The sequence below is a fragment of the Lissotriton helveticus genome, chromosome 1_2, assembly GCF_964261635.1.
Source record: "Lissotriton helveticus chromosome 1_2, aLisHel1.1, whole genome shotgun sequence".
NCBI lineage: Eukaryota > Metazoa > Chordata > Amphibia > Caudata > Salamandridae > Lissotriton > Lissotriton helveticus.
This window is the reverse complement of record NC_136058.1, coordinates 407,885,393-407,906,308: the sequence shown is the minus strand read 5'-3', so window position 1 is coordinate 407,906,308 and position 20,916 is coordinate 407,885,393. Positions and strand designations below refer to the sequence as shown.

General features: G+C 42.4%; 1 protein-coding gene across 1 annotated transcript in view; it reads left to right on the top strand.

Annotated features, from left to right (window-relative positions):
• The first annotated feature begins 254 nt into the window (after positions 1-254).
• LOC144804659 (uncharacterized) overlaps positions 255-20,916 on the top strand; it is a 186,696-nt gene continuing 166,034 nt past the window's right edge. Inside the window, 2 exon segments of the mRNA XM_078671923.1 lie at positions 255-2,399; positions 12,864-12,868. Coding sequence (XP_078528049.1) covers positions 1,191-2,399; positions 12,864-12,868 — 1,214 coding nt within the window. The 5' untranslated portion in view covers positions 255-1,190.

Here is a 20,916-nt window from a genome sequence, read left to right as displayed (position 1 = left end):
AGTGTCCGAGTCTGAGATCTGCACCTTGACACCCCAAGACGAAGAAATTACCTCAACAAAACCAAGACAACAAAACTGAAAAACCACTTGCTGTATAATCAAGCGTCCAACACCAGCTTTGATCATGAGGCTGGTATGAGAGTTGGAGGAAGGTCTAGTGTCTATTTGGGATCCATAGCTTGGAACAAACTCCCTCTTCAGCTTAGAGCTGTTAGCAACATGATAATGTTTAAAAAATGGTTGAAAACCTGGCTTTTTGACCATGTTTGAAACAACCGATTTACTTTCTTTTCTGACCTGTGCTTTGCCCCGGGACACTCTTTGGAGTAGCTGTACACATTACGAGTCGCTTCCCCATCATGATATGGCTAGAGCAGTGCTTCGCTATCTAAACTGGCACCAGACCAGCATTCAGTGCTCTATGTGTATTGTTAACTCTTTCTAGCCAAACCACAGGCACCAGGGAAAAGCACAACAAAGTGGAGTCTAACAACTGAAGGCTAAAGGAAAGCGGAGCTCTGCTCTCTGAAGTACAGAGTATTGTCCCAATTTGCACCTACCGGAAGGAAGATTAAGCTTAACCCGCAAGCATGCGAAGCCATTATCCATTCTAAAGATGCAATCACCCACAAGGAAGCCTTACTGATATTATGAATGTGGCAGGTATTTAGTGAGTCTTGTATTTTATTGTTAAATCGGAAATATCACACACATACAGGGAATGTGAAAATAACGCAAGTGGTTTATTAACTATGCTGACCCTTCAGGAAACACGGGCAGGAGAAAAATCATGCAATTGCACTGAATATGTCAAGAACTTTAGCCAATTAGAAACCCTAAAAGAGCATCAGCGAATACAAACTGGGGAAAAACCATACCATTGCACTGAATGTGTGAAGAGCTTCAGTTGGTTATAACACCTCCAAAGACATCAGCGAATACACACAGGGGAAAAACCATACCATTGCAGTGAATGTGTAAAGAGCTTCAATCAAATTCCAATACTCCACACAGATCAGAGAATACACACAGGGCAAAAACCATACCATTGCAATGAATGTGGAAAGAGCTTCAGTCAAATTGGAAACCTCCACACACATCAGAGAATACACACAGGGGAAAAACCATACCATTGCAATGAATGTGTAAAGAGCTTCAGTCAACTATCAAACCTCCATAGACATCAGAGAATGCACACAGGGGAAAACCCATACCATTGCAGTGAATGTGTGAAGAGTTTCAGTCACATTTCACAGCTCCACACACATAAGAGAATGCACACAGGGGAAAAACCACACCATTGCAGTGAATGTTTGAAGAGCTTCTGTCGGTTACAAGAACTCCAAAAACATCAGCGAACCCACACAGGGGAAAAACCATACCATTGCAAGGAATGTGTAAAGAGCTTCAGTCAATTATCAAACCTCCATAGACATCAGAGAATGCACACAGGGGAAAAACCATACCATTGCAGTGAATGTGTGAAGAGTTTCAGTCAAATTTCACAGCTCCACACACATAAGAGAATGCACACAGGGGAAAAACCATACCATTGCACTGAATGTGTGAAGAGCTTCTGTCGTTTACAAGGACTCCAAAAACATCAGCGAACCCACACAGGGGAAAAACCATACCATTGCAAGGAATGTGTAAAGAGCTTCAGTCAACTATCAAACCTCCACACACATCAGAGAATACACACAGGGAAAAAACCATACCATTGCAACAAATGTAAAAAGAGCTTCAGTCAAATTTCAGACCTCCATAGACATCAGATAATACACACAAGGGAAAAACCATACCATTGCAATGAATGTGTAAAGAGCTTTAATCACATTTCACAGCTCCACACACATCAGAAAATACACACAGGGGGAAAACCATACCATTGCAGTGAATGTGTGAAGAGTTTCCGCATGTTAGCAGAACTCCAAACACATCAGCGAACACACACAAGGGAAAAACCATACCAGTGCAGTGAATGTGTGAAGAGCTTTAGTCATATTACATGTCTCCGCTCACATCAGAGAATACACACAGGGGAAAAACCATACCAGTGCAGTGAATGTGGAAGTAGTTTTAGGGTGCAATCAAATCTCCAGAGACATCAGCGAATACACACAGGGGAAAAACCATACCGGTGCAGTGAATGTGTAAAGAGCTTCAGTCAGTTAACAGACCTCCGCAGACATCAGCGAATACACACTGGGGAAAAACCATACCAGTGCAGTGAATGTGTAAAGAGCTTTAGTCGGTTAACAACCCTCCAGAGACATCAGCGAATACACACAGGGGAAAAACCATACGATTGCAGTGAATGTGGCAGTAGTTTTACTTACTCTTCAGCATTACGAAATCATCAGCGAGCTCACAAAGGGGAAACAAATCTTTTAAATGCCATGAACGCTTGAAAAGCTGAAGTCCATTATCAATCCTAAACAGGCATCAGCGAACACACACAGAAGAAAAGCCTTCAAGTGCAATGAATGTGAGAAGAAATGTAGTCAATTATCAAGCCTATGTAGACATCAGCTTACACACACTCTGTAAATACCGTACAACTGTAGTGAGTGTAGAAGTATCTTTAGGAAATCTTTTGCATTAAGGATTCATCAGTTAATGCACCCAGAGAAAAATCCTTTCAGGTGCAGTGAATGTGTGAATATCTTCTGTCTCTTATAAAACCTACGAATACATCAACTAACACACACAGAGTAAAAATGGGCATCGCAATGAATGTCAGAAGTGATTTTGCCAATTGCAGACACACCTGGGGTAAACCTTACAATTGCACTAAAAGTGTGACGAGCTTTTGTCAATATCTGATCCTACAGAGCCTCAGCAAACACACACCTTCATTTAACTCACTTAGAAATAATCCTAGAGATGCAGTGAATTCAAAAAGAACTTAAGAACATTAACAATAATATTGACTCATCTGAGGACATAGACAGGAGCAGAACTGTTATTGTGAGATGAAGGAATTACAGGAACAAGTATATAATTATGTGGGTTATTCAAATACAAGATGAATGAAGACTCGACTAGAAGAAATGAAGAAAACCAAAGATTTGTAGAATATTGAAAGTGTCTGTTCCCAGTGATTGTTCACTTCGGTGCACATAAAAACAACAACGTTATATAACAGGAAATCCACTGGGACACTAGCTCAATGTGGAATAAAAGAAAAGAAACACTGGTGGTTTTTATTTGGTGATGAAGATTTACAAAGAAAAACATCCAAGTGTTCCTGTTCATGCTACCTGTAAAAGTGTAGGGATGAATATGATTCTGCCTGCACACATTGCTATAGTAGCATAAGTGAGTTTGTTGCGAAAACGCCATTTTGCTGCTTTTGCACATGACACTACATGTCTCTGTTTTTATAAAGACAAACTTCTTGCTTTTTTTTCACATGAGAACGGTCTGTTTTTCATATCTCTAGACTCACACTGCGACCTCAAGTCTGCACAAAGTGTTCAAGGTTAAAATAACAATGTATGCTGTTGATGCAGGTTGATCGGCCCACGCTCTAGACACAACACAAACACAGCTGCTCATTTCTGAAAACTCAGGTGCTTTTAATATTGCACTGCATGCATGAGACGAGAAAGAGCTGTGCTGATCTGGGATGTGATTCACTTCACCTGACTTTGGAGGTATGGGGTTCGCGGTTTTAACCTAGAGATCTTGTATTATTATAATACCTAGCTCCTAGCAAGGGGAGGGTGGTACACAAGGCGCTATAGACCTGGTTCCACTATCATTATATGATTTCTCCCTTTGTATTTTATGGAATTGTAACAATGTTGATAGTATTGATTTTATGCATCTTTTTACTTATGTTAGCAAAGATACTGCAGCTTAGAGCACGTAGTTGAAATAAACATTTTAAACTATACAGTGTCTCTGATTGCTCATGTTATGGACATTTATGAGAATAAAAACAAAAGAGTGTTCTTGATTCCCACTATTCCTGAGAGGTCCCAAAGTCGCTTGTTCATTGGTAGCTTCGCTGTAGTACGGAGAATGAATGAGACACTGTTGCTAGTCGGATAGGGGTTCTGGGCACTGAGGTGGATTTTCGGTACTCCACAATACACTGAGGTCCTGGTTTCCTGTGCATAGTTCTGTGCATGAGCAGAATTCCCGCAACATGGCGCCCAAAGTCTTGATTAGTGCTTGTATCTGTTCACAATACCCTCAACACCTTTTCCGGTTAACAGGCGTGACGGATTAACCTACCTATACGAATGTGTTATAGGTTAATTCAAGCATGAGATTAATAAAAAGGTTCACATTTTGAATTACTACTCTTTTTTGTTGTACTGCAATTTATATAAATTGTTTTTCTTCTCTATGTCCTCATGGGTGATATTGACATAGCTCACCATAGTTGGGCAGAGCTCCGGCGTCATCTGGCGCAGTTTGGAGTACCAGACGATGGTATGTCTTATCTTTGTGGTGATTGCTGATTCAGCATTTCCCTTTGAGCTTTTCTACTCTTGGGTCATGTTTCCTGCAATAAATGCGGATGAGGATACATTTCATACATACACTCACACTGCGATTCCGGTAAACTATACTCCATATAGGACACAAGAGATTCCAATTTCGGCATGGCAGCATCATGTTTGGTTTAATGGCACCCTCCCCCATACCGTAATTCCGGTTCGGTTAGGTCCCTTGTCAATTCCCGGGGCCACTTGACCAGTCTTAGCCGGGTTCACACCATATCCACGTTATCTCAATGCTCCGATTGACGAATTGTGTCAACTTTATATCTCTTTTGTTGGGGTACATAGGGCTTAGGTTCAATATGTTTCTTGCAGCGGAACAAGTTTTGATAAATTTTCTTTAAAAATGCCGACTCTGTAAGCGGCACAACGCGTGTGAATTTAAAAGCTACACGTGGTAAATAAGTCTTGTTATAATTTTAGGAGCCGTGCGATAAAGACTGTAGTGTAGTTCCTAGTTTCCCACTAGGCCCTGCGCATTGGAATAACATAAACAGTAGTATCGACGTGGAACTGCGGATATTCCAGGCCTCCACTGACTATGCTAAACTTAATTGGGTTGTGTTACCAACTAGCTCAGAGGTTACTGGAAACTTTCTTCTCTGCATGGGAAGTGATCAGCTTCCCTGGCACAGACAAGAAGGGATTCAGCTTTCCAATAACCGTGCAACATGACAACTTTGCTCCTCAGATCAAGAGTCAATCTCTAGGGTCGTGTGAAACAATAGACATGTATTTCACTCAGTCAGTCTAGTGCAGTTTACTTTCACGAGATGTAGAGAATAGAGAGACGGGCGTTTGTCAATAAAGGGTTAACATTTATTCAACAGTCTTTCTTCTTGTACAAGAGAAATGTATTGCCACAATTGCAAGACTTGTTATTATAAAAAGTACGTACAGTAAGATAAGGATTGCGAAATAGAACTGTAAAAGCATTGATATGGTTTCTTAGCCATACAATGGTTTAAAAGTAATAAAACATATATACAGTCATATATACATTAGGCTAACATACTCAACTGGTGCTTCTAACTAAGCCTACCCCAGTGTGCCTGACCTAAGCCTAACACGTGGAAGGGGAGTAAGTAAGTAGCTTTAAGTTAAGTTGGTTTTGCCAAGGTTTGTTTCAAGAATTCTCGTCTAAGGGTTTAGTCAACACCATACCTCTGAATAGAATGATGGAGGATTGGTATCTCCTTCAGGGGTCACTCTCGATATCCCAGTCACCCGCGAGGGTAGACCGGAAACGCCGGAGCTGGATTTCTCTGCAGGAGAAAGGCAGCGGGTCTCTTCAGCGCGTCGAGGAAGGAGGGGGGACAGCGTCCGCGGGCAGCTGGAATCTGCCGGATGTCTTCGCAGAGGGACGGCTGTTCAGCTCCTAAGCGTACTGCACCATCGTTCGTGCTTTAGCAGCGATAATGGTATCAGTAGCTTCACCACCACAGGGACAGCAGGCTGTAGCGACAGAGTGCTAGATTCACCAACACGGGGTCTTGCAGGCAGCTAGCATCAGCAACAGTAGCTCATTGCTTAAGGCAACGTTGGTAATATTTATACCTGACAGGTGCCGGGTTTGACGCAAGTTTGCTGGACATAAGACGTCAATTAAAGATGTCACTAGGAAGTGATAGTTATCAGTTGCTCATTAGAGTTCCATTACTAATCAAAACACAGCAAGCGGGGATTTCCAGGTTTGCTGAGTTTTTATCTTGTTGAAGAACTCGGAGTGTTAATCTAGGAATATCAGATAGTGACTTCTGCTCTGTCATTGCACTAATTGGTCGCAAAGGAAGTGGCAGAGAGCTATGCTGGAATGTGGCTCTGTTCGTGTGAGGCCAGAGATAACTTTTCTGAAAATCGCACTTGAACGGTTATGCCAATATAGGGAATAAATGGATTTATAGCCGAATAGGGGCATAAGGTCACAGTATCGATCAGGAACCTAGATAAACACGCAACACCCACTCCACGTTTTCATGTCCATCAAATTACTAAAACTAAAGCAATTAGATGCATGTGTAACATTGCCCACCCCAAAATACATAAATGCATTCGAAATAGGCGTACTTGAAATACATGAAATTTAGGGACTGTACGTTTTTTGAAGCATAGAAATCATTCAAAAATTATTGCATATGAAATCAATGAACGATTATGCAAAAAGAATTACACATGAAGTATCTCTGACAGAAGAAGGGCGAGATAAATCATCACATATAAATGCATTGTAATAACATGTGCTAGAGGCTGGTGTAATATTGTTATGTCTCTAGATGTGTTTAGAAATAGAAGTGTGAAGCTTCTGTTCTCTAAGAATAGTTTTTACGCTAAGCAAAGAATTGTTCGTGCCAAAAAAAGGGTCAATATTAAAAATGTCCAATTCTAAGAATTATTGCTTGAACGGGGAAAAATAGAGTTCCAAAGCTTTTTCAGTTTTTGTTGATGTCAAGTCAAGTCAAGTCAAAAAATGTATATAGCGCGCTACATACCCAGAGGGTCTCAAGGCGCTTGAGGAAGGGATGGGAATTACTTGTCGAATATCCAGGTTTTAAGTTGCTTTCTGAATGCTAGGTGGTTCTGAGTGAGACGTAGGTGAGTGGGGAGTGAGTTCCATGTTTTAGCTGCGAGGTAGGAGAAGGATCTACCTCCCATGGTGGTTTTATTGATGCGAGGAATGGTAGCAAGGGCTTGGTTGGAAGATCGTAGCTGGCGAGGGGGGGTGTAGAAGGAAAGTCGTGTGTTGAGGCATTCGGGTCCAAGTTCGTAGAGTGCTTTGTGAGCGTGGGTTAGGAGGCGGAAAGTAATCCTCTTATTGACGGGGAGCCAGTGGAGGTTTTTCAGGTGGCTAGAGATATGGTCTTTATGCGGGATGTCTAGTATGAGTCTGGCAGATGCATTCTGGATGCGTTGGAGTTTTTTCTGGAGTTTTGCGGTGATACCGGCGTATAGGGTATTTCCGTAGTCCAGGCGACTTGTAACCAGTGCATGGGTGACTGTTTTTCTGGTTTCGGTGGGGATCCAGCAAAATGTTTTTTTGAGCATGCTGAGGATGTTGAAGCATGAAGATGAGACTGCGTTGACTTGTCTGTTCATAGAGAGTGAGGAGTCCAGGATGATGCCCAGGTTCCGTGCGTGGTCCGTTGGGATGGGTGCTTTTCCAAGGGCCTCCGGCCACCAAGAGTCGTCCCAAGCGGAGGGGGAGGTACCTAAGATAAGGACTTCTGTTTTGTCTGAGTTCAGTTTCAGGCGGCTGTGCTTCATCCACTCTGCTACTTCTTTCATGCCTTCATGTAGGTTGGTTTTGGCGGTGTTGGGGTCTTTGGTGAGTGATAGGATCAGTTGGGTGTCATCTGCGTAGGAGATGATGTTGAGGTTGTGTTGGCGAGCGATGGTCGCGAGGGGGCTCATGTATACGTTGAAGAGGGTGGGGCTGAGTGAGGAACCTTGGGGTACGCCGCAGATGACTTCAGTAGCCTCGGATTTGAATGGTGGGAGGCGGACTCTCAGGGTTCTTCCGGTGAGGAATGAGGTGATCCATTCCAGTGCTTTTCCTTGGATCCCGATGTTTTTGAGGCGCTGTAGAAGAGTGCTATGGCAGACTGTGTCGAAGGCTGCGGAGAGGTCTAGGAGGATGAGGGCGACTGTGTCTCCATTGTCCAGTAGAGTACGAATGTCATCTGTTGCTGCGATGAGGGCGGTCTCCGTGCTGTGTTTGGCTCGGAAGCCGGACTGTGAGGAGTCGAGGGATTTGTTGGTTTCGAGGAAGGCGGCGAGCTGGTTATTTACGGCTTTCTCGATGACTTTGGCCGGGAATGGAAGGAGCGAGATGGGGCGGTAGTTTTTGAGTTCGGTGGGGTTCGCTGTGGGTTTTTTCAGAAGGGCGCTGAGTTCGGCGTGTTTCCAGCTTTCCGGGAAGGTGGCGGAGTTGAGGGAGCCGTTGATGACGTCTCGGAGGTGTGGTGCTATGATGGAGTCAGCTTTGTTGAAGATGTGGTGAGGGCACGGGTCTGTGGGGGATCCTGAGTGGATGGAGTTCATCAGGCGGATGGTGTCCTCGGTGGAGATTGGGTTCCATTTGTTAAGGATGTTCAAGGGGGGTGAAGGTATGGCAGAAGACTGGGTGGGATGGTCTCCGGGTTGGTTGTCGAAGCTGTTGTGGATGTCTGTGATTTTGTTGTGGAAGAACGAGGCTAGGGAGTCGCAGAGAGCTTGAGAGGGGGTGATATCATTGGAGTTGGCTGAGGGGTTGGTGAATTCTTTGATGATGTTGAATAGTTCCTTGCTGTTGTGGGCGTTGTTGTCTAGTCGGTCTTTGAAAGCGGCTTTCTTTGCAGACCGGATTAGTTGGTGGTGTATGCGGGTGGCGTTTTTGAAGGCGTCCCTGGTGCTGGTGTTTGGGTCTTTTTTCCAGGCCTTCTCGAGTGAGCGGCAGAGTTTCTTCGATTTCTTAAGATCATCGTTGAACCAGTAGGCGTTTTTGCTGCCAAGTTTGATTTGATGTAAGGCCGAATTCAGAGTTCATGGGAACGCTGTGTGTCGGAAAAGCTTCTAAAAGTTATTGTTTCTGTACGGGTGAGAACATCGTATCAGACAGGCTCTCAAAGAATTGGTCTACAAATTCAGGTGATAGTTCAACCAAATTAGATAGCGCTGTAACTTGGCAGGTGTGAGAATGATTGCTGTCATCACAGTCGGGACCAGCAATGCTCACAGAACGTTGTACCTGGATGATGTTGCTTTTGTCACTCGCTCCACTGTTACCACTTGGTTGTAGCACAGGAGTCTCCAAGAATGCCGTCATCAGGATTGGTAGCCGCTGGGGACAACACAATGCGTGAGCCGTTATTGGACTGAGCAAAGTATCGACGTCCATTGGTACTGCTGATGGAAGTGAAAGACAGATGTCCAACACGCATTCATCGCCGCAAAGCATACACCGTAGCACAGGTAAAATGCAATTTTGCCATATAGGTCTGAATGAAAGGAACCAGGTCATGTTTAGATCTCTCAGCCTGGCCAATCCAAGGACGTTAGTTATCCTGTCCCGGTAGCGCATTGCTAGGATTGTCTCTTCCATTCCCATGGGAGCTATGTCTGAGCCGAGGGTTGCCATAACGAAGCAGGAGGGTGAAAAATAAAATCCCTGCTACAAGTCCCAAAAATAATGGTATGCCGCCAAAAACAGAGTGTACAAAACTAGGAACGATTCCCAAAATTGCCTGGAAGGGTGTTAGCAGTCCCGTAAAGACTGTCTTAAATATGCCTGGGATGCTTGTTGCACTAGACATGTTAAGGAGTTGGCTGAACATTTCTACGAAATGCACGGGGCAATTTGTTGATAAAAGGTCATGAACTTCAGTAGCTGTCCTTGCAACTAGAAGATCATACGTCTCTTTTGATGACGTTATAGGCACTGTTGTCTGTAAAAGTACAGATTTCATTTTGCTTAATGTATCAATTCGTATAGAATAGAGATTCAGACGAGGCCAGATGGGAGTCACTGTGTCTGCAGGCCCACTCGGAAACAATGCTTGCATACAGCATTTGACCATGGATGTTACTTCTACTAGATAACTTTTCCCTGGCACGAGGCCACAACATCTGTGATCCGTTCTAAGAATGTAACTCCCGTTCGAAAGTTGCATAAAGAAGGGCTCTATCTGAGTTGCAGGTGTGACTAGCTGGTGGCATGAAAGGTTGTTAGAATTTCCATCACATGCTCCGTGTAAATTAATACCCTGACACAAAAGTATACCGCTTAGTGAATGTTTACAGTTCTCACCACTAAGAAATACATTTTTGTCACTGTCACTATAGCAAGAATGAGTGTATGGTAATTTCCATTTAGATTTTACATATCCTTTACCCAATTGTTCATATTGGCCAGCAGGTATGTACTCAAGGCACTTTTTAAATCGGAAAGTTGTTATCGGAATTGTGATAATTCCTTGTATTATCCATTCAATGACAGGACTCTCTGACATTGTCAATGGTAATCTCTCGAGTTTTTCGATGCTCAGGATTGTATAGTCTGCTCCTTTCTGTGCCAAACTGATCTGTTTATCAGTAAGGTTAAAACTGGAAAATAATGACGTTGTGTTGATTAAACGCCAAGGCACATAGCCTGAACGAAGATTTTGCAGCGTCCAGCCTAATTCTATAATAGAGCGTAATTGAGACTGGCCCTGTTGTAACATTAGCAAGTCTCTGTCTATCACATCAAAGGCAGAGGATACAATATTGTCCAATGAATATATTCTGGAAGACAGAGACATTAACCCATTGTCTACTACAGAAAGTGATTTCTCAAAATTAATACGATCAATTTCTCGTATTTTTTCAGCAGTTTCAATTTGCTTTACTTTCCAAGCCTCGTTGTAAGCAGCATAGATACTGGTCGCTATGAAACGCTTTTGACGCTGTTTGCGAGGTCCAAGAATGAAATCGCGCAAATCAGCACCATCTTTTAGTAAAGACAAGTGTTGCTTAATTTCAGCCAGTGTGGATGTTGTTAGCCATTCAAGGCAGAGTTTCCCTACACTGTATGTTGTTATAATCCCTGGATGTTGTCTCTGGGAATATCTCGAGTCTAATCTGGTCATTTTTAACCCCTGTGTTTTATTCAGGAATCTATCTTGACAGCTATTTGTGTCTGTAGGCCAGATTAACCACTTTTTCCAATCAGGATGTGTTCTGTTGAAATGTAAAATTTGTGACACGTCTAACTCAATATCTGTGGTTGTATTCTCAGGTATTGGCTTTGGTATAGACGGTGTTTTAAAGTCTTTGATCTTAGCTAGGCCAAGACAAGATGTTTGGTGTATTGTGTCATTTAAAAATAACATTTGTTCTGGTATCATGCAGGTTCTAAATAGTGCTTCTATGCCTTGCACCTGCCAATCTTTTGTACCCCAAATTGTTTTCGTTTCAATATTATTTTTCCAATAATCAAAACCAAATGTCATCATTTTGTCATAAAATGCTTCTGAATATATCAATTTAGAATTTGTCAGCATTGTTTTCATTCCTGTTTTATCTAACAGTTTGTAATAAAACGTTTCTGCATCACTGGTGTTAAACCCTGAGAAGTATTTGAATTTCTCAAAAAATGCTTTAGAACTGCTTTTAGGTGGTGTAGAACAATGTTCCCATTGATTATACATAAAAACATTTCTAGGCTGTGCAGATTTATGCAAGTAATGATCCCCATAGTGGGTGTAACAGAATAGCTGCTCATAACTAGATGAACCTTGTAAATAATCATGATCTGTGAATCTAGCTGACATTACTAAATCAGACGTCATGTCATTAATACTGTTAAAGTCCCAATCATCAGAGAATGTACTAGGTGTCACAAAGTCACTTAAGGAAACCTTTAGTTGATGAGGATACTTCAGGATTTCGACCGGACCATAGATCTCATAGTCTGTTTTCTCCCATACTACCCCACCAGGTATTGGAATTGCTGTGACATTTACTGTTGACAGTTCTCTTTTCTTCACGTGGGATGATCTGTGTGGTTTCAGGACTAGGTTGATGTTCTGACTTGCTGTGTCCATTCAATTGTAATAAACTTTCCTAAAATTAAAATTAAAATTAGGCATAGTAGGAGTATGAATACCCCTGAGATAATCCAATGCTCAATCAACGGTGAATCCAGATATAGTTCTTTGATTTGTTAAAGGAGTCCTGTAGTATTTTCTTTAGAATACTTTTTTGTTTCTGGCATCCCTTCGGGGTCGTTTTGATCTTCAGAGAAGTTGTCGAAGTTGATGAAATAACCAGAGGCAGTTCTGTCAATTGTTGGGATTGTTCTTTCAATTTGTCTTTCGGTAGCACTTTCTGATGCCACATTATTGTAGACTGGTGTTTCTTGACAAACTGTTTCAATCTGTGTCTCAAGAGGCACAAGTTCCATGGCATTATTGCATAGTCCTTCATTGTGCACTGCAGGCTGATCGAATGTGATTAGTCTTTCAGTTTGAACCTCTTGGATTGTTGCAAGTTTGGGTATTCTGTTGTTTCTTGGGAGTCCACTGGGCCTACTGTTGATTATAGGCCACATGCTTGTGGTTTTACCAGATCGATAGACACGACTCTGTTCTCCTTTTTACCAGCAAGGGGCGGTAGCACAACTGATCTTGTTCCGGTGACTGCTAAGACAGGTACTGCTTTTCTGTAAGAAGGCCCAAATTCCTTCTTCACCGCGATCTTTTCTCTGACTAGATCCCCAATCTTTGGAATCCAGACAGGCCTTGCTGGGGCTGTTGCTGGTGGTGCCTCGTCAGTGGTACTTGGCTGTTGCTTTAACTTTCTGTTGCTTAATGATTTTCGTGTTTCATTCAGTTCCTGTAAAACAGCCAAACGATCTTTGATGTCAAAGTCTGTTGTTTTTTCTTGTACCACTGACATCTGACTATCGAGGTCCTGAACACGCATTCTAATTCCGAACAATAGTTCGTATGGGCTGAAACCTTTTAGAGAATTTCTTGGCATGTTGTTAAGACTAGTCTGGACACTTATTAAATGTTTGACCCACCCAGCGCCTGAACCTAATACCTTCGCTGTTATAGATTGCTTTATGTCACGTTTTTTTCTTTCTACCACACTGTTCCCTTCCGGGGTATGACGGACAAGAATACCGCAACCCAATTCCCATGCTAGCCATGGCCTCCTTATAAGCTCGAGAGCTGAAAGCAGGACCCTGGTCAGAATGGAAAGTGGTAATTGCGTATGTGCCGATAAAGACTCGCAAATCTTTTATAACCGTTCTAGCGTCAGCCGAGCGCTGGAGGCCTCATTTTTTAAGTGCTTTTCGTCTTAACTGTTAATAGGACGCAGGATGGGGTGTAGGCAGCGTTACGCTCTTTCTGACTGGTAGCCGGTAGCATGGTTCCTTATTGCGATCCCTATTGCAGTTTTCACAGTTGTTTGCATATATTTGGTGTTCTACACTCATTCCCGGCCACCAGAATACTGATTGTAATTCAGTCAGTGATTCCTTGATCTCTCTGTGCCTAGGACCCAAACCCATATGTGCGTCTGCTATTAAAAATATTCTCCTGTTCGTGTTTGGAATTACTCTATCCCCCACTCCAGGGATTCGAGCAAAAGGAACGGAGTTTGCATCGATTATGTATGCATAATTGAGTGGATAGTTTACGGGTAGTGCTGCACAGTCGCCTTTTACGGTCGTTTTTACTGCCAGCATGGTTTCCCCGTCTATGTATTTATCTGTACGCTTTTTTGTGGCTACGGAAGCCGGTTTAGTTGCTTCCGCTGTGGCTGTATTAGCCAATGAATTCCCTGCAACGTGAACGCCATCACGTCGAAGACTCTGTGCGTGAATCACGTGAGTCTTTTGTAGTTCTTTGTGTAAAAGAGCTACCTCGTTCCAGAGCAATTTATGCTTTATTGTGGCACCTGTGTCATATTTGTAGTCGTTTTTGATCCAACTCTGCAGTTTATTGTTGTAAGAGTTGACGCAAAAATGAGAATCGCACACGATAAGTGTCGGGAATTCACGTTCTGCATTTTCGAGCGCCATCTTTAAAGATCTGATTTCAGTTCTCTGAACCGAACAGTTTCTTACAGATTCAGTTTTTGTTACTTTCGGTCTGAATTTACCGCACAGCCAACGACCTTTAATGATCGCACACGCTGCATTGTAGGATTTGCTCTCTACATTGAAATGCTGTACAAAGCTATCTGTATAGATTATACAGGCGTACTGTGGGAGAGGCAGAATTTCGATTGGCAGAGGATATTCTTCTTCATATTCTAAATCATTCAGTTCTTCAAATTGCGGGGCGAAATAGTATTTCACGTCTTCCGCTCCTAGAGAATCTACGCACTGTATCTATTTCGGATCCAGTGACACTGTAGGCAGGTTTACTGGGCTGAATAGCGCCTCGAAGGCGGATTCCGCTGTAAGGATATTAATCCGTTTGCCGTGTGCTTGTTCTCGTTCATTTGCTAATGCGATTTGCACTGCTTTCACAGTTCTTTCTGTGGGACTGAATGTTTTTTCTGCTTGTGTGTACAAGTGAGATTTAATTGAAATAGGTACCTTTTCTCCCTCATTAGAGGTTAGGTACGTGAATCCGCATCTTCCTGGGATGACTCGGATTACAAGATCGATCGTGTTGTCACATGTATCTAATTTTGTTTTTGCTAACATGTCTGTTTGCAGTGATCTCAAAATTTCGGTGTGTTTTTGAGTCCAATTGATTTGTTTAAAATCAGGTTTTATTAGTTCGTAGAGAGGTTTAACCCTCTCTGCGTAATTTAGTATGTAAGTTCTTCCGAAATTCAGAAAACCTAATATGGATTGTAAATTCTTCAGCATTTTTGGAGCTTGGAGTACAGCGCACTTCTCTAAGAAGTTGTCCGCTAGGCTTTTCCCTTCACTTGATAATTCCTACCCTAAAAACAGTACCGTCAGATGGGCAATTCTGGACTTTTTAAAGTTGAATTTGTAACCCTCTGCTGCGAACCCAAGTATAATGGTGTTCACTCTTTTCAAGTGAGTATCCAAGTCGTCGTCTGTGAGATAAATATCATCTACGTAAGATAATGCTTCATCATCATAGATTTGTAGTAACTCTGTTACCCTAGCTGAGAATAGTCCTGGGCTGTTCTTGAACCCCTGTGGGAGTCGACAGAATTTTTTCTGTGACCCAAATGCAGAGAAAGCGGTCAAATATCTGCTTTCTGGTGCAATGTTTTGACAAAAGAAACCATTAGAAATGTCTAATGTCGTTTTATATTTTTTCCTAACTATGTTATTCATTAGGGCTGCACTATGCGAGTTTTGTACTGCAACAGTTTTGCAACATGTATTAAGATGTCTGTAGTCCAAAACTAGACGATATGAATTGTCTGGCTTGGAGACAGGAAACAAAGGATTGTTCATTTGAGAGGTGCATGTTTCAATCACCCCCTGGTATTCAAGTTGATCTAAGATCTCCCTGACTTGTTTTTTAGCTTCTTGCTTTATGGGATACTGTCGTTGGGCAGTTGGTTCACTTTTTAATTGGATTTTGTGAGGAGGTGAGTCCTCATCCCATCCTACATGATTTTTATATAATGCAGGTGCCTGGGCTACTGCCCATTTCCTTGCATATGTGTATTTTTTGTGAATCGGAATGTGATTCGAGAAGGCAGGCATAATCACTTCTTCGCCACGAGGGCACTCCCTGACAAACTCCGGGGGCCAATCTTTTTCAGCTAACAGAATATCATAGCCTTTTGAGAGCTTATCCCAAAATAGACCCCTAATTTTCCTAGTCTTATCACCCTCTATACGCAATGTTATTTCGTATATTTTATGGGGCTCGCTAAGTCTGGCGTCGGCAGTTTCAACTTGAATGTATTCATTCGTGTCCACTGTCTCCAGATGACTTATCAAGATCTTGCGCGCTATACTGATTTCTGCTGCACTGTCCAACATTGTCAATGCCCACTCACCGTTTTTCAACTGTGTCCTCAGTATTCTCGGCATGGTTGATTACTCTAATACTGGCTACCTTCTTTTTCTGAAATTGAGATTTTTTACTCTGAGCAGGTTCCTTGTCTTTGGACTTGGTGTGCTCTCCTGGGTCTGACCGTCCTCTTCTTTCCGAATTCTGTGGAAGAGATCGAGAGGGACGTGTATCAATACTTTGATATCTATCAGGTTTTTTCAGATTATCCCTATTTCTAAGGTTATATCTTTTCTCAGAGGGCTCCCTCTGGGGAGACTGGCGTTCTCGAGTCGGAGTCCTTTCCCTCCGTCGAGGAGACCTTCCTCTGGACTGGAAAACTTTTTCCTTGGGGGTGGATTGTTTATTTCCATCCCAGCTCTTTTTAGGAGTGTTTGAATTATTTTTAATAAATAATTTTTCAGGATTTTCGAGCAGTTGGGGCTTAACTGGTTTTCCACCCAAGCTGTCTCTACCTAATTCTTCATAGCATTTTTCTATGATTTTGGCAAGCTCAACAGGATCTTTTATATCTGTTTCCTTCAACTTCTGGCGAATCGCCACAGATGCTGCTTCTCCCTTTATGTTGGCTAATAATATAGCCGTGACCTGCTTGAAGTCTTTCAGTAATTTCATACCTAGATTTAAAGCGGGCTCTGGACCGAATTCATTTTGAATCTGTTTTAGCACTTCTGGTATTACCGCCATAGACGGAACACCGTGTGTTTTTGTGTAAATGGAAGCAAAGACTGTACCCCAAGTGTCACAGTCCTCCACGTGTGGTGCGATTCCCATAGGAAGGCAGATGGTCAAGATTCTGTGTTTCTCAATAGGGGTAGTATCAGGAAATTCTGCCTCTATTTGAGTGATTTTCTGTGCTAACCAGAAAGGAATTTGTTCCCGTTTTATGGGTGTTTTACCAAGACATGACTGTATGTTCTGTGGTGTAATTTTATTTGTGTTCCCCTGATGAGGGGTCAGCTGTGGTGTATTAACAGCTGGTTGGACTGTTGCAGTCCGCATTACTTATTGGACTAATTGCCTATGTATTTTTATTAATGTGTTTAGCTGTACTAACAGCTCTTCTCTAGACATTTTTACAATGTCAGGATGTGGTGTGTAGCTGGCTAGAACCGGCCACGTGGCTCCTGGTCTACCTAGTGGACCGAGCCTAGTTATGTGATCATTATGTTTTAGGGCGCCATTAAACCAGAGCAGGTGCTCTTGAAATTTAAGTGGAATTTCAATCTCCTCGAAAGGAGCGTACTCTTCCGGAGGTTTCTCTATTTTGTAATAGTGAAACTCTTTTGTTCTAGCGTTTACCGCTGGAAAGTTTATCCATGAATAGAATACCTCTGTCTGCCGATACTCGTGAGCCTCTATCACGAAAATTACTGTACCACCTTGAGGTGTCAGTCCGTTTTCTATAAGTTTTAAAGTTATAGATCTTCTTAAGTGGACCGGGATGATAATTGCATCTGGGTCTGTGTATTCGGGACCTTGCTGAGTCGCATCTGCTGCGGCCCCAGGGGTTCCGTTATTTTCTTGCATTGTAAAAATGCAAGGTTTGCAGAGTAGGTCTCCAAGGAGACAAAGATTAGGTGCACAATATTTTGGAACACTGTATCCTTCAACGTTGAATAAACCAGAGCTTTACATAGGAATCTCTTCCTACTAAGGTCGGGCGGATTTTAACCTTTCACCCACTCCAGACGTCTATTGGAGTATTTACGGGAGAAAGGGGTCTGTGTGAAATATGCACGACTGAGTTACTCTACCGTCTTGCGTTAGTTTATCGCCTTACCAAACGTTGGGCGCCATGTAGTGTAGTTCCTAGTTTCCCACTAGGCCCTGCCCATTGAAATAACATAAACAGTAGTATCGACGTGGAACTGCGGATATTCCAGGCCCCCACTGACTATGCTAAACTTAATTTGGTTGTGTTACCAACTAGCTCAGAGGTCACTGGAAACTTTCTTCTCTACATGGGAAGTGATCAGCTTCCCTGGCACAGACAAGAAGGGATTCAGCTTTCCAACAACCGTGCAACATGACAACTTTGCTCCTCAGATCAAGAGTCAATCTCTAGGGTCGTGTGAAACAATAGACATGTATTTCACTCAGTCAGTCTAGTGCAGTTTACTTTCACGAGATGTAGAGAATAGAGAGACGGGCGTTTGTCAATAAAGGGTTAACATTTATTGAACAGTCTTTCTTCTCGTACAAGAGAAATGTATTGCCACAATTGCAAGACTTGTTATTATAAAAAGTACGTACAGTAAGATAAGGATTGCGAAATAGAACTGTAAAAGCATTGATATGGTTTCTTAGCCATACAATGGTTTAAAAGTAATAAAACATATATACAGTCATATATACATTAGGCTAACATACTCAACTGGTGCTTCTAACTAAGCCTACCCCAGTGTGCCTGACCTAAGCCTAACACGTGGAAGGGGAGTAAGTAAGTAGCTTTAAGTTAAGTTGGTTTTGCCAAGGTTTGTTTCAAGAATTCTCGTCTAAGGGTTTAGTCAACACCATACCTCTGAATAGAATGATGGAGGATTGGTATCTCCTTCAGGGGTCACTCTCGATATCCCAGTCACCCGCGAGGGTAGACCGGAAACGCCGGAGCTGGATTTCTCTGCAGAAGAAAGGCAGCAGGTCTCTTCAGCGCGTCGAGGAAGGAGGGGGGACAGCGTCCGCGGGCAGCTGGAATCTGCTGGATGTCTTCGCAGAGGGACGGCTGTTCAGCTCCTAAGCGTACAGCACCATCGTTCGCGCTTTAGCAGCGATAATGGTATCAGTAGCTTCACCACCACAGGGACAGCAGGCTGCAGCGACAGAGTGCTAGATTCACCAACACGGGGTCTTGCAGGCAGCTAGCATCAGCAACAGTAGCTCATTCCTAAGGCAACGTTGGTAATATTTATACCTGACAGGTGCCGGGTTTGACGCAAGTTTGCTGGACATAAGACGTCAATTAAAGATGTCACTAGGAAGTGATAGTTATCAGTTGCTCATTAGAGTTCCATTACTAATCAAAACACAGCAAGCGGGGATTTCCAGGTTTGCTGAGTTTTTATCTTGTTGAAGAACTCAGAGTGTTAATCTAGGAATATCAGATAGTGACTTCTGCTCTGTCATTGCACTAATTGGTCGCAAAGGAAGTGGCAGAGAGCTATGCTGGAATGTGGCTCTGTTCGTGTGAGGCCAGAGATGACTTTTCTGAAAATCGCACTTGAACGGTTATGCCAATATAGGGAATAAATAGATTTATAGCCGAATAGGGGCATAAGGTCACAGTATCGATCAGGAACCTAGATAAACATGCAACAAGACAAGCTATTCGGGTTACACCTTTAAAGAAAAGAATCAAGTATGTACAGCCCACCTCATGTAGGAAGCCGTCCGTTTGGACTTAGACGTGTTGCTCAGGTCGGTTACAAATGTATCGATCTTTTCTCTTGACACAGGGAGCGTGTTCCCCTGCCGGGTTTGGTGATTGATGGTAATCAGGATATAGTAATTCAATCCAGTACCTACGCATTGACAAAGGTACGTTATATAGCAAACTGGTGGCAACAAATGACGCTGGTGTTGGGTACACAAGATTATGGGTTCAATATTGTTACAATTTCTTTTATCAGAACCTGCTTTTGAAAACAGAAGCACAGGAGACCACTTGCAGCTATTAAGACTCTGAGCCTGGAAAAGAGTTAGGAATGAGTAAGATTGTATCTTCTTCCTCCTCCCCGCTTCGTGTACATAAATGAGTGGAGAAAATCAGAGTTTTTCCTTCTATCACAGGCAGTGAACATGAAAATGTCCTGTTTCACAGCTTGAGCCACTTCCTTGAATACAAAGATTCATAAAAAAGTTTTCCCTGAGCCTGACGATACTGTGAGAGGCCAGGACATCAGAGACCAACAGGTACATATTTTAGATCGTTTAGTGCAATACCAGAAAGAATAGAGGCTTCAAGCTAGATAATTAAAACTTTATTGTTTTTCTGCATTTTACACAGAAAAGTGACAAAGCGCTGATGACAGTCTGGGTACTGGTTTCCTCGGACTACAAACGCGTCGGCACATCTGAGGGAGCAATCAATATCACTAAGCGTTCGAACTAGCTCTGGCTGGTTGTAAAAGTCATCCTTATTTTAGGCCGTGCTCCTTCCTTTTGACTTTGTCACTTCATTCTTTATGAATTCAGATTCACTTTTTGGAAAATTTCAATTTTTTGTGTTTGTATAGTGAATTTGTTGGAATTTGAATGTATTGAATGTACAGTTTTTTCCTTTTTTGCGAAACTTTCAAAAGAAGAATGAATTTTTTTCTTCGAAATCGACAGGTATAAATAAAAATACCGGGTCAAACTCAATAAGTTTGTGTTTCTCCTATGATCTGAAATAAGTTTTTGAAAATTAATTGGGTGTAGACATATTCTTGTGTTTTCTGGTTTTGGATTATCAATATTTAAATTCACATTGTCGTACATGTGCGGTACAGAACACCCACAGTTCAGCTCTCGTTAACAGTCTGATGCGAAATAGATTTAAGATCAAACACGACATTTCAAATGGCTTTTTTTAGTCATAAGCTGTCCTCCGTTAGTAGTCAATGGACTGCGTTCACTTGTGGCGGCAAACAAAAACAATTTAAAAGATTGGCCACAGACTATAAAAACAGCCCAGGTGTCTTTGCCACACGTGTCATCTCTTTCTTAGATGGCATTGATCCTGATGCGTACTCGTACATTGATGATATTTATCTAATGGATGACAAATTATGGCTGCATCTGTGTCGCATTGAGCGCATCATAGCTATGTTTGCGGACTTCGGTTATAAATTTATCTTTGCAAAGTCAGACATTGCGGAGTTCACAGTGTTGTTCCTGTGCTCAACAATGAAGGTAGAGGTCTTGCACCTCACTTC